The 14,785-nt window shown below is 43.6% G+C and overlaps 1 protein-coding gene across 1 annotated transcript in view; it reads left to right on the top strand.

Moving 5' to 3' along the window:
* Positions 1-14,785, top strand: part of DPYSL5 (dihydropyrimidinase like 5) — a 263,062-nt gene that overhangs the window by 180,486 nt on the left and 67,791 nt on the right. The window contains exon 10 of the mRNA XM_053710991.1: positions 6,457-6,599. Coding sequence (XP_053566966.1) covers positions 6,457-6,599 — 143 coding nt within the window. The remainder of the gene's footprint in view (positions 1-6,456; positions 6,600-14,785) is intronic.

Below are 14,785 nucleotides of genomic sequence, written 5' to 3'. Positions count from 1 at the left end.
TTCTGTGTATTACTGGTGTGTGTACCTCTGTACATCACACATCACACTGTGCGCTAGTCTCACTCAGTAATGTCACTAGTTTGTGTATTACTGCCCCCTACTGGTGCATGTTCTGTGTATTACTGGTGTGTGTACCTCTGTACATCACACTGTGCGCTAGTCTCACTCAGTAATGTCACTAGTTTGTGTATTACTGCCCCCTACTGGTGCATGTTCTGTGTATTACTGGTGTGTGTACCTCTGTACATCACACTGTGCGCTAGTCTCACTCAGTAATGTCACTAGTTTGTGTGTTACTGCCCCCTACTGGTGCATGTTCTGTGTATTACTGGTGTGTGTACCTCTGTACATCACACTGTGCGCTAGTCTCACTCAGTAATGTCACTAGTTTGTGTGTTACTGCCCCCTACTGGTGCATGTTCTGTGTATTACTGCTGTGTGTCCCTCTGTACATCACACTGTGCGCTAGTCTCACTCAGTAATGTCACTAGTTTGTGTGTTACAGCCCCCTACTGGTGCATGTTCTGTGTATTACTGCTGTGTGTCCCTCTGTACATCACACTGTGCACTAGTCTCAGTAATGTCACTAGTTTGTGTGTTACTGCCCCCTAATGGTGCATGTTCTGTGTATTACTGCTGTGTGTCCCTCTGTACATCACACTGTGCACTAGTCTCAGTAATGTCACTAGTTTGTGTGTTACTGCCCCCTACTGGTGCATGTTCTGTGTATTACTGGTGTGTGTACCTCTGTACATCACACTGTGCGCTAGTCTCAGTAATGTCACTAGTTTGTGTGTTACTGCCCCCTACTGGTGCATGTTCTGTGTATTACTGGTGTGTGTACCTCTGTACATCACACTGTGCGCTAGTCTCACTCAGTAATGTCACTAGTTTGTGTGTTACTGCCCCCTACTGGTGCATGTTCTGTGTATTACTGCTGTGTGTCCCTCTGTACATCACACTGTGCACTAGTCTCAGTAATGTCACTAGTTTGTGTGTTACTGCCCCCTACTGGTGCATGTTCTGTGTATTACTGGTGTGTGTACCTCTGTACATCACACTGTGCGCTAGTCTCACTCAGTAATGTCACTAGTTTGTGTGTTACTGCCCCCTACTGGTGCATGTTCTGTGTATTACTGCTGTGTGTCCCTCTGTACATCACACTGTGCGCTAGTCTCACTCAGTAATGTCACTAGTTTGTGTGTTACTGCCCCCTACTGGTGCATGTTCTGTGTATTACTGCTGTGTGTCCCTCTGTACATCACACTGTGCACTAGTCTCAGTAATGTCACTAGTTTGTGTGTTACTGCCCCCTACTGGTGCATGTTCTGTGTATTACTGGTGTGTGTCCCTCTGTACATCACACTGTGCACTAGTCTCAGTAATGTCACTATTTTGTGTGTTACTGCCCCCTACTGGTGCATGTTCTGTGTATTACTGGTGTGTGTACCTCTGTACATCACACTGTGCGCTAGTCTCAGTAATGTCACTAGTTTGTGTGTTACTGCCCCCTACTGGTGCATATTCTGTGTATTACTGGTGTGTGTCCCTCTGTACATCACACTGTGCACTAGTCTCAGTAATGTCACTATTTTGTGTGTTACTGCCCCCTACTGGTGCATGTTCTGTGTATTACTGGTGTGTGTACCTCTGTACATCACACTGTGCGCTAGTCTCACTCAGTAATGTCACTAGTTTGTGTGTTACTGCCCCCTACTGGTGCATGTTCTGTGTATTACTGCTGTGTGTACCTCTGTACATCACACTGTGCACTAGTCTCACTCAGTAATGTCCCTAGTTTGTGTGTTACTGCCCCCTAATGGTGCATGTTCTGTGTATTACTGCTGTGTGTCCCTCTGTACATCACACTGTGCACTACACTCACTCAGTAATGTCCCTAGTTTGTGTGTTACTGCCCCCTAATGGTGCATGTTCTGTGTATTACTGCTGTGTGTCCCTCTGTACATCACACTGTGCGCTAGTCTCACTCAGTAATGTCACTAGTTTGTGTGTTACTGCCCCCTAATGGTACATGTTCTGTGTATTACTTGTGTGTGTACCTCTGTACATCACACTGTGCACTAGTCTCAGTAATGTCACTAGTTTGTGTGTTACTGCCCCCTACTGGTGCATGTTCTGTGTATTACTGCTGTGTGTCCCTCTGTACATCACACTGTGCGCTAGTCTCACTCAGAATGTCACTAGTTTGTGTGTTACTGCCCCCTACTGGTGCATGTTCTGTGTATTACTGCTGTGTGTCCCTCTGTACATCACACTGTGCGCTAGTCTCACTCAGTAATGTCACTAGTTTGTGTGTTACTGCCCCCTACTGGTGCATGTTCTGTGTATTACTGCTGTGTGTCCCTCTGTACATCACACTGTGCACTAGTCTCAGTAATGTCACTAGTTTGTGTGTTACTGCCCCCTACTGGTGCATGTTCTGTGTATTACTGGTGTGTGTACCTCTGTACATCACACTGTGCGCTAGTCTCACTCAGTAATGTCACTAGTTTGTGTGTTACTGCCCCCTACTGGTGCATGTTCTGTGTATTACTGCTGTGTGTCCCTCTGTACATCACACTGTGCGCTAGTCTCACTCAGTAATGTCACTAGTTTGTGTGTTACTGCCCCCTACTGGTGCATGTTCTGTGTATTACTGCTGTGTGTCCCTCTGTACATCACACTGTGCACTAGTCTCAGTAATGTCACTAGTTTGTGTGTTACTGCCCCCTACTGGTGCATGTTCTGTGTATTACTGGTGTGTGTACCTCTGTACATCACACTGTGCGCTAGTCTCACTCAGTAATGTCACTAGTTTGTGTGTTACTGCCCCCTACTGGTGCATGTTCTGTGTATTACTGGTGTGTGTCCCTCTGTACATCACACTGTGCACTAGTCTCACTCAGTAATGTCACTAGTTTGTGTGTTACTGCCCCCTACTGGTGCATGTTCTGTGTCTCGCTGTTGTGTGTCCCTCTGTACATCACACTGTGCACTAGTCTCACTCAGTAATGTCCCTAGTTTGTGTGTTACTGCCCCCTACTGGTGCATGTTCTGTGTATTACTGCTGTGTGTCCCTCTGTACATCACACTGTGCACTAGTCTCAGTAATGTCACTAGTTTGTGTATTACTGCCCCCTACTGGTGCATATTCTGTGTATTACTGCTGTGTGTCCCTCTGTACATCACATTGTGCACTAGTCTCAGTAATGTCACTAGTTTGTGTGTTACTGCCCCCTACTGGTGCATGTTCTGTGTATTACTGCTGTGTGTCCCTCTGTACATCACACTGTGCACTAGTCTCAGTAATGTCACTAGTTTGTGTGTTACTGCCCCCTACTGGTGCATGTTCTGTGTATTACTGCTGTGTGTACCTCTGTACATCACACTGTGCGCTAGTCTCAGTAATGTCACTAGTTTGTGTGTTACTGCCCCCTAATGGTGCATGTTCTGTGTATTACTGCTGTGTGTCCCTCTGTACATCACACTGTGCACTAGTCTCACTCAGTAATGTCACTAGTTTGTGTGTTACTGCCCCCTACTGGTGCATGTTCTGTGTATTACTGCTGTGTGTCCCTCTGTACATCACACTGTGCGCTAGTCTCACTCAGTAATGTCACTAGTTTGTGTGTTACTGCCCCCTACTGGTGCATGTTCTGTGTATTACTGCTGTGTGTCCCTCTGTACATCACACTGTGCACTAGTCTCAGTAATGTCACTAGTTTGTGTGTTACTGCCCCCTACTGGTGCATGTTCTGTGTATTACTGCTGTGTGTCCCTCTGTACATCACACTGTGCACTAGTCTCAGTAATGTCACTAGTTTGTGTGTTACTGCCCCCTACTGGTGCATGTTCTGTGTATTACTGCTGTGTGTCCCTCTGTACATCACACTGTGCGCTAGTCTCACTCAGTAATGTCACTAGTTTGTGTGTTACTGCCCCCTACTGGTGCATGTTCTGTGTATTACTGCTGTGTGTCCCTCTGTACATCACACTGTGCGCTAGTCTCACTCAGTAATGTCACTAGTTTGTGTGTTACTGCCCCCTACTGGTGCATGTTCTGTGTATTACTGCTGTGTGTCCCTCTGTACATCACACTGTGCGCTAGTCTCACTCAGTAATGTCACTAGTTTGTGTGTTACTGCCCCCTACTGGTGCATGTTCTGTGTATTACTGCTGTGTGTCCCTCTGTACATCACACTGTGCACTAGTCTCAGTAATGTCACTAGTTTGTGTGTTACTGCCCCCTACTGGTGCATGTTCTGTGTATTACTGCTGTGTGTCCCTCTGTACATCACACTGTGCGCTAGTCTCACTCAGTAATGTCACTAGTTTGTGTGTTACTGCCCCCTAATGGTGCATGTTCTGTGTATTACTGCTGTTTGTACCTCTGTACATCACACTGTGCACTAGTCTCAGTAATGTCACTAGTTTGTGTGTTACTGCCCCCTACTGGTGCATGTTCTGTGTATTACTGCTGTGTGTCCCTCTGTACATCACACTGTGCACTAGTCTCAGTAATGTCACTAGTTTGTGTGTTACTGCCCCCTACTGGTGCATGTTCTGTGTATTACTGCTGTGTGTCCCTCTGTACATCACACTGTGCGCTAGTCTCACTCAGTAATGTCACTAGTTTGTGTGTTACTGCCCCCTACTGGTGCATGTTCTGTGTATTACTGCTGTGTGTCCCTCTGTACATCACACTGTGCACTAGTCTCAGTAATGTCACTAGTTTGTGTGTTACTGCCCCCTACTGGTGCATGTTCTGTGTATTACTGCTGTGTGTCCCTCTGTACATCACACTGTGCACTAGTCTCAGTAATGTCACTAGTTTGTGTGTTACTGCCCCCTACTGGTGCATGTTCTGTGTATTACTGCTGTGTGTCCCTCTGTACATCACACTGTGCGCTAGTCTCACTCAGTAATGTCACTAGTTTGTGTGTTACTGCCCCCTACTGGTGCATGTTCTGTGTATTACTGCTGTGTGTCCCTCTGTACATCACACTGTGCACTAGTCTCAGTAATGTCACTAGTTTGTGTGTTACTGCCCCCTACTGGTGCATGTTCTGTGTATTACTGCTGTGTGTCCCTCTGTACATCACACTGTGCGCTAGTCTCACTCAGTAATGTCACTAGTTTGTGTGTTACTGCCCCCTACTGGTGCATGTTCTGTGTATTACTGGTGTGTGTACCTCTGTACATTACACTGTGCGCTAGTCTCACTCAGTAATGTCACTAGTTTGTGTGTTACTGCCCCCTACTGGTGCATGTTCTGTGTATTACTGCTGTGTGTCCCTCTGTACATCACACTGTGCGCTAGTCTCAGTAATGTCACTAGTTTGTGTGTTACTGCCCCCTACTGGTGCATGTTCTGTGTATTACTGCTGTGTGTCCCTCTGTACATCACACTGTGCACTAGTCTCAGTAATGTCACTAGTTTGTGTGTTACTGCCCCCTACTGGTGCATGTTCTGTGTATTACTGCTGTGTGTCCCTCTGTACATCACACTGTGCACTAGTCTCAGTAATGTCACTAGTTTGTGTGTTACTGCCCCCTACTGGTGCATGTTCTGTGTATTACTGCTGTGTGTCCCTCTGTACATCACACTGTGCGCTAGTCTCACTCAGTAATGTCACTAGTTTGTGTGTTACTGCCCCCTACTGGTGCATGTTCTGTGTATTACTGGTGTGTGTACCTCTGTACATTACACTGTGCGCTAGTCTCACTCAGTAATGTCACTAGTTTGTGTGTTACTGCCCCCTACTGGTGCATGTTCTGTGTATTACTGCTGTGTGTCCCTCTGTACATCACACTGTGCGCTAGTCTCAGTAATGTCACTAGTTTGTGTGTTACTGCCCCCTACTGGTGCATGTTCTGTGTATTACTGATGTGTGTACCTCTGTACATCACACTGTGCACTAGTCTCACTCAGTAATGTCACTAGTATGTGTGTTACTGCCCCCTACTGGTGCATGTTCTGTGTATTACTGCTGTGTGTACCTCTGTACATCACACTGTGCACTAGTCTCACTCAGTAATGTCACTAGTTTGTGTGTTACTGCCCCCTACTGGTGCATGTTCTGTGTATTACTGCTGTGTGTACCTCTGTACATTACACTGTGTGCTAGTCTCACTCAGTAATGTCACTAGTTTGTGTGTTACTGCCCCCTACTGGTGCATGTTCTGTGTATTACTGGTGTGTGTCCCTCTGTACATCACACTGTGCGCTAGTCTCAGTAATGTCACTAGTTTGTGTGTTACTGCCCCCTACTGGTGCATGTTCTGTGTATTACTGGTGTGTGTACCTCTGTACATCACACTGTGCGCTAGTCTCACTCAGTAATGTCACTAGTTTGTGTGTTACTGCCCCCTAATGGTGCATGTTTTGTGTCTCGCTGTTGTGTGTCCCTTGTCTCACTCAGATACGTCACTAGGTTATTTGTTTGTTTACTGCAGGTCGGGGGTAAAATGGACGAGAATCGCTTTGTGGCAGTGACCAGTTCCAACGCTGCCAAGATTCACAACATGTACCCCCTGAAGGGGCGTATTATTCCAGGCGCAGATGCAGACATTGTGGTCTGGGACCCAGAAGCTGCAAAGTAAGTAACGGTGTGAGTATACCAGTATCTCAGTCACACACCTTTATACGCTGTTATAGTCCCTCCCATACAACTATGTTTCTGTGACCTGTATCATTTTTGTCTGCAAGTTGACCTTAAAGAAAAAGCATCAATATTATCAATATAAAAGTGCAGCATTAAACATTTAAACGTTATTTTTTTAAAAACGTGAACTAAAAGTTGTTTAAATTTTAATTGAAAGTAATGCAGTAGTATTGGTTGTGTACTTTGTACTTACGCTCACTGATAGGCACCTCCTTCTAATGCTTATTGACTGATAGGCACCTTCTACTAATGCTTATTGGCTGATAGACAGCACCTCCTAATAATGCTTATTGGCTGATAGGTACTTCCTGCTAATTCTTATTGGCTTAATGGTACTTACTGCTAATTCTTATTGGCTGATAGATACTTTCGGATTATTCTTATTGGTTGATAGGAACCTCCAGCTAAATCTTAGTGGACGATAGACACACAAAGTTGTGTACTTCCTACATTACTAGCAGGTGACAAAGCAGTTAAGACTGTCACTCAGTAAATTATATCTTACCACATCCAATATATTAATGATAAACACAGGGTGCTTGTTCCAAGGGCTTTTCCCCATAGGTCCACACATCAAAAGTCATAAAGGTGGAACCGCACACCAATTCAAGCAAAATGTTATACTTTTATTAGCCTTCCAAAGCAACGTTTGGGGGCACCTGCCCATTTCTCTGAGATACAAAGTGCATTTTAAACCAACACCAATAAAAATTGGGCCAATCAACTACTAGACAGAGGAAGGAGCTTATGACGTCATTAAAGGGTCAGTAAACCTTAAAAATAATGTTATATAATTCTGCACATAGTGCAGAATTATATAACATTATATTAGCCAAACTTTGTAAATCATAATATTTCCTTTTTATTTTGTAAAAATACCGCTGTTTTACAGACCCACTCTCTGTACTCTGCTGAGTGGGTCTGTTGTTTTTACTGAGCGCACCGGGCCAGCTGTATAGTCACAGCCCGGCCCGACCGCGCCATTAGACACAGTGCAGCTCGCTCCTGCTGTCAGACAGAGCAGGAGCGAGCTACACTGTGTCGAAGGGCGCGGTCGGGCCGGGCTGTGACTATACAGCTGGCCCGATGCGCTCAGTAAAAACAACAGACCCACTCAGCAGAGTACAGAGAGCGGGTCTGTAAAACAGCGGTATTTTTACAAAATAAAAAGGAAATATTATGATTTACAAAGTTTGGCTAATATAATGTTATATAATTCTGCACTATGTGCAGAATTATATAACATTATTTTTAAGGTTTACTGTCCCTTTAACTCAAGCACAAATTTATTTTATAAGTAATCCTTAACCTCCCACCCTTAAAGGGATTGGCCCAACATTAAAAACAAAGTAGAGGAAGTAGTTGGCAGCACATATCAATACACATACACACTTAGAACAAAATCACTGTAAATTCAATTTATGAAAGTTAAATGCCTATAGTTATATGAATGGATTGATATCAAATTCCCTATAAAGTCCTTTGGGGTGTAAGCTATGTAAGGCCGTATCCCTTTTGGGTGTCAGCTATGTAAGGCCATATCCATTTTGCCTCCCTATAAAGGAGATCTTTTTGTCCATCGTCCCCCTGGGTTTTTTATATGCTTTGTCAATTACCATAAAATGCAACTGCTTTGCCTGATGGCCCATATTCTGTAAATGTGTAGGCACCAGTAAGTGTGTCATTTTAGGATTGTGAATGGTGGATTTATGTTGACTTATTCTGTCTTTTCTGTTTTTGGGTCATTTCTCCTATGTAAAGCAAACCAAAGGTGCATTTTGTGGGGTAAACCACATAGGTTAAGTCGCTAGTAATAAATCCACAAATTCTACATTTCTGTCCAGCAAAGGGATGGGAGATAGTATCACCCTTGATCATAATGTGACATTGTGCACAGTTCAAACAGGGGTATGTCCCAATTTCGTTTTTTCTAAAGAAAAGTTTACCCTGTACAGTTTTAGGTCTATTTGCTTTAACTAGTCTCTTACCATTAGTATAATCTTTGTGGTAAGCTGCCATAAGCATGTTTCTCTTGTTAAGTGTATCCAGTCCACGGATCATCCATTACTTATGGAATATATTCTCCTTCCCAACAGGAAGCTGCAAGAGTCCACCCACAGCAAAGCTGCTATATAGCTCCTCCCCTAACTGCCATATTCAGTCATTCTCTTGCAAGCCTCAACATAGATAGGAGGTCGTGAGAGTCTGTGGTGCTTTCTACTTAGTTTATTCTTCAATCAAAAGTTTGTTATTTTTAAATGGCACCGGAGTGTGCTGTTTATCTCAGGCAGTATTTGGAAGAAGAATCTGCCTGCGTTTTTCTATGATCTTAGCAGACGTAACTAAGATCCATTTGCTGTTCTCACACATTCTGAGGAGTGAGGTACTTCAGAGGGGGAATGGCGTGCAGGTTTTCCTGCAGATAAGGTATGTGCAGTAAAATATTTTTCTAGGAATGGAATTGACTAAGAAAATACTGCTGATACCGAAGTAATGTAAGTAAAGCCTTAAATGCAGCGATAGCGACTGGTATCAGGCTTATTAATAGAGATACATACTCTTGTAAAAATGTGTTTTAAAACGTTTGCTGGCATGTTTAATCGTTTTTTAACATATGTTTGGTGACAAAACTTATTGGGGCCTAAGTTTTTTCCACATGGCTGGCTTAAATTTTGCATAGAAACAGTTAACTGAAGCTTCCCACTGTTGGCTGTGGCAGTTTGTTGTGTCTGTTTTTAAAAACGTCTATGTCATTTTTTTTTTTTATTATCTGTTTTTTGCATTAAGGGGTTAATCATCCATTTGCAAGTGGGTGCAATGCTCTGTTACCTTATTACATGTACTGTAAAAATTTCGTTTGTTTTACTGCCTTTTTTTCACTGTTTTTCAAATTTTGACAAAATTTGTTTCTCTTAAAGGCACAGTAACGTTTTATATATTTGCTTGTTAACTTGATTTAAAGTGTTTTCCAAGCTTACTAGTCTCATTATTAGTCTGTTCTAACATGTCTGACATAGAGGAAGCTCTGTGTTCATTATGTTTTAAAGCCATGGTGGAACCCCATCTTAGAATGTGTACCAGATGTACTGATTTCATGTTAAACAATAAAGATAATTTTTTGTCTTTAAAAACATTATCACCAGAGGATTCTGTCGTGGGGGTAGTTATGCCGACTAACTCTCCCCACGTGTCAGACCTTTTGACTCCCGCTTTAGGGACTCACGCTCAAATGGCGCCAAGTACATCAAGGGCACCCATAGCGTTTCTTTTACCAGGGGATTCTGTCGAGGGGAAAGTTATGCCGACTAACTCTCCCCACGTGTCAGACCCTTCGACTCCCGCTTCAGGGACTCACGCTCAAATGGCGCCAAGTACATCAAGGGCGCCCATAGCGTTTATTTTACAAGACATGGCAAAGGTGGTGAATAATATTCTGGCAGCAGTATTAGTCAGACTACCTGAAATTAAAGGAAAGCAGTTAGCTCTGGGGGTAGATACAGAGCATACAGACGCTTTAAGAACCATGTATGATACTACCTCACAATATGCTTAGTCTGTGGGTGATTTTTTTTTTGACTCAGGGAAGATGATTTAACCTGATTCTGATATTTCTACATTTAAAATTTATGCTTGAGAACCTCCACTTGTTGCTCAGGGAGGCTTTGGCTGCTCTGAATGAATGTGTACAATCGCAGGGCCAGAGAAATTGTGTAGACTGGATAAATAATATGCAGTGCCGGTGTGTACTGATGTTTTTCCAATACCTAAAGAGGTTTACTAAAAATTTTTTAATAAGGAATGGGATAGACCAGGTGTGCCGTTCTCTTCCCCTCCTATTTTTTAGAAGAATGTTTTCTAATAGTTACCACCACACGGGACTTCTGGCAGACAGTTCCTAAGGTGGAGAGAAGAGTTTCTACTCTAGCTAAGCGTACCACTACCTCTGACGAGGACAGTTGTGCTTTTTAGATCCAATGGATAAAAAATGTTTATTCAACAGGGTTTTATCCTGCAGCCCCTTGCATACATTGCTTCTGTCACTGCTGCTGCGGCGTTCTGGGTTGAGTCTCTTGATGAGGCTTTACAGTTAAGCGACTCCATTGGATGAATATATTTGACAAGCTTATGCTAGCCAATTCCTTTGTTTTCTGATGCCTTGTTCATTTGACTAGACTAACGGCTAAGAATTCTGTTTTTTACTATACTGGCGCGCAGAGCGCTATGGCTTATATCATGGTCAGCTGTCGTGACTTTAATAAATAAGCTACTTAACTTCCCTTCAAGGGGCAGACCCTATTCGGGCATGGTTTGAAGGAGATTATTGCTTATATCACTGGAGGAAAAGGTCATGCCCTTCCTCAGGATAGGTCTAAATCAAGGGCAAAAAAAAAAAAAAAAAAAGTCTAATTTTCGTACCTTTTAAAAACTTCAGGGCAGGTGTGGCATCCTCTTCCTCTAAGGCAAAACAAGAGGGAATTTTTGCTCAGTCCAAGGCGGTCTGGAGACAATCGAACCTGGAACAAAGATAAGCAGGCCAAGGAGCCTGCTGCTGCCTCTAAGGCAGCATGAAGGAACGGACCCCTATCCGGTAACGGATCCTATAGGGGGCAGACTTTCATTCTTTGCCCAGGCGTGGGCAAGAGATGCCCAGGATCCCTAGGCATTGGAATTTATATCCCAGAGATATCTTCTGGATTTCAAAGATTCCCCCCCCAAAAAAGGGGAGATTTCGCCTTTCACAATTATCTGCAAACCAGATAAAGAAGGAGGCATTCTTACATTGTGTACGAGATCCATCCAGTTCCAAGACAGGAACAGGGACAGAGTTTTTACTCAAATCTGTTTGTGGTTCCCAAGGAGAGGGAACCTTCAGACCTATTTTGGATCTAAAGATCTTAAACAAATTCCTCAGAATTCCGTCATTTAAGATGGAAACTATTCGTACCATCTTAACTATGATCCAGGAGAGTCAATAGAGGACTACAATGGATTTGAAGGATGCTTATCCTCACATTGTGATGCATAAAGATCACCATCGTTTTTCAGGTTTGCCTTTCTAGACAGGCATTACCAGTTTGTAGCTCTTTCCTTTGGGATATCTACAGCCCCAAGAATCTTTATGGAGGTTCTGGGGTCGCTTTGGCGGTCCTTAGACCGCGGGGCATAGAAGTGGCCCCTTATTTAGACGACATCCTGATACAGGCGTCAAACATCCAAATTGCCCAGTCTCATACGGACGTAGTACTGGCATTTCTGAGATCACATGGGTGGAAAGTGAACAAGGAAAGAGTTCTCTATCCCCAATCTCAAGGGTTTCCCTCCTAGGGACTCTGATAGATTCTGTAGAAATGAAAATTTACCTGACGGAGTCCAGGTTGTCAAAGTTTCTAAATTTCTGCCGTGTTTTTTCATCCCATCCGCGCCCTTCGGTGGCTCAGTACATGAATGAAATCGGCTTAATGGTAGCGGCAAGGGACATAGTACCGTTTGCACGTCTACATTTCAGACCGCTGCAACTATGCATGCTCAGTCAGAGGAACGGGGATTACACAGATTTGTCCCCCTGTTAAACCTGGACCAAGAGACCAGAGATTCTCTTCTCTGGTGACTATGTCGGGTCCATCTGTCCAAGGGTATGACCTTCCGCAGGTCAGATGGGACAATTGTTACAATAGATGCCAGCCTTTTAGGTTGGGATGCAGTCTGAAACTCCCTGAAGGCTCAGGGATAGTGGACTTAGGAGGAGACCCTCCTTCTAATAAATATTCTGGAACTGGGAGTGATATTCCACGCTCTTCAGACTTGGCTTCAGTTAGCAACTCTGAGGTACATCATACTCAGTCGGACAATATACACGACTGTGGCTTACATCAGCCATCAAGGGGGAACAGAAGTTCCCTAGCGATGTTAGAAGTCTTACAATAATTCACTGGACAGAGACTCACTCTTGTCTATCAGCTATCCATATCCCAGGTGTTGAGAACTGGGAGGTGGATTTTCTAAGTCGTCAGACTTTTCTTCCGGGGGAGTGGGATTTCCTCCGGAGGTCAAGACCAAGCAGGAGAGGGCTTTGGTGTTTTTGACAGCGCCTGCGTAGCCACGCAGGACCTGGTATGCAGATCTGGTGGACATGTCATCCTTTCCATCACGGTCTCTGCTTCTGAGACAGGTCCCTCTACCTCAGGGTCCTTTCAACCATCTAAATAGAATCAATCTGAGATGGACTGCCTGGAGACTGAACGCTTGATGTTATCAAAGCATGGCTTCTCCGAGTCAGTCATTGATACCTTAATACAGACATGAAAGCCTGTCTCTAGGAAAATTGAACATAGATATGGTGTAAATATCTGATTGTTATGAATCCAAGGGTTACTCATGGAGTAAAGTCTGGATTCCCAGGATATTATCTTTTCTCCAAGATGTTTTTGAGAAAAGGGTTGTCAGCTAATTCCTTAAAAGGGGACAGATTTTTACTCTGTCTATTTTTTGCACAAGCGTCTGGCAGGTATTCTAGACGTTCAGGCATTTGGTCAGGCTTTGGTTAGATCCAAGCCTGTGTTTAAAACTGTTGCTCCGCCATGGAGCTTAAACCTGATTCTTAAGGTTCTTCAAGAAGTTCCGTTTGAACCTTTTTTGTTCCATAGATATCAATCTTTATCTTGGAAAGTTCCTTTTGGGTAGCTAATTCCTCGACTCGTAGAGTCTCCAAGTTATCTGTGTTACAATGTGATTCTCCTTATCTGGTCCTTCGTACGGATAAGGTAGTCCTGCGTACCAACCTGGGTTTTTTCCTAAGGTGGTATCTAACAAGTACATCACTCAAGAGATAGTTGTTCCATGCTTGTATCCTAATCCTTCCTCAAAGAAGGAACGTCTATTACACAATATTGGACGTGGTTTGTGCTTTAAAGTTTTACTTACAAGCTACTACAGTTTTCATCAAACGTTCACCTTGTTTGTTGTCTATTCTGGACAGAGGAGAGGTCAAAAGACTTCAGCAGCCTCTCTGTCTTTTTGGTTAAAAAGCATAATTCATTTAGCTTATGAGACTGCTGGACAGCAGCCTCCTGAAGGGATTACAGCTCATTCTACTAGAGCTGTGGTTTTCACTTGGGCCTTTTTTAAATGTGGCTTCTGTTGAACAGATTTACAAGACGGAGTCTTGGTCTGCGCTTCATACTTTTCAAATTTAACAAATTTGATACCTTGCTTCTTCGGAGGCTATTTTTGGGAGAAAGGGTTTTTTACAGGCAGTGGTAACTTCCGTTTAAGTACCTGCCTTGTCCCTCCCATCATCCGTGTACTTTAGCTTTGGTATTGGTATTCCATAAGTAATGGATGATCCGTGGACTGGATACACTTAAAGGGAACCTAAACACCATCTTTTTTTCTGTGATTAACTTTTTTTTAAAACGTTTTTGTATGGTTTTAAACGTTGTTGCTTACTTTGTTTATTTACCTAGCCTCTGCTCAATTATTTTTCAGTCTCAATATTACCCCTAAACCACTGCCTACTGAATGCGGTGCTAGCCGCCATGTTGTAACGCGCGTTGTCTATATAGACTGGATGCGCACTCCCTTGCAAATCCAAACCGGAAGCCTGCTTAGTGCTGTGAGCGTGCACACATATAGACATTGCGCTCACAGCATAACTAAAAAACTACTGCTGCTATAAAGTTTGCAGCTATTACCTGCTTCACTGCTAAAGCATATCTTTTGAACCGGTGTTGTGCCGTGAATGGATTCCTCATCGACAATGGTTTCCCCGGCACTCGGCAATCTACGGCGCTCCGCCCCCGCTACATCTACTCCTACTATCCTTGCCCCACTCATTACAATACTATTTTCTAACGCCTCCACATTCTTTGCGCTCCGCCCCGCTGCATCTGATCCCTGCCCTTGCCCTATTCATTCATTGTATATTTTTCATTATACCGTGCGCGTGCACGCACCATGTTTCCCCTATCAACAAATATAATATAAACATTAAAATAAGGAACATTATTTTAATGTTTATATTATATTTGTTGATAGGGGAAACATGGTGCGTGCACGCGCACGGTATAATGAAAAATATACAATGAATGAATAGGGCAAGGGCAGGGATCAGATGCAGCGGG

Source organism: Bombina bombina, chromosome 4, assembly GCF_027579735.1.
Source record: "Bombina bombina isolate aBomBom1 chromosome 4, aBomBom1.pri, whole genome shotgun sequence".
NCBI lineage: Eukaryota > Metazoa > Chordata > Amphibia > Anura > Bombinatoridae > Bombina > Bombina bombina.
This window is presented reverse-complemented; position numbering and strand designations above follow the sequence as displayed.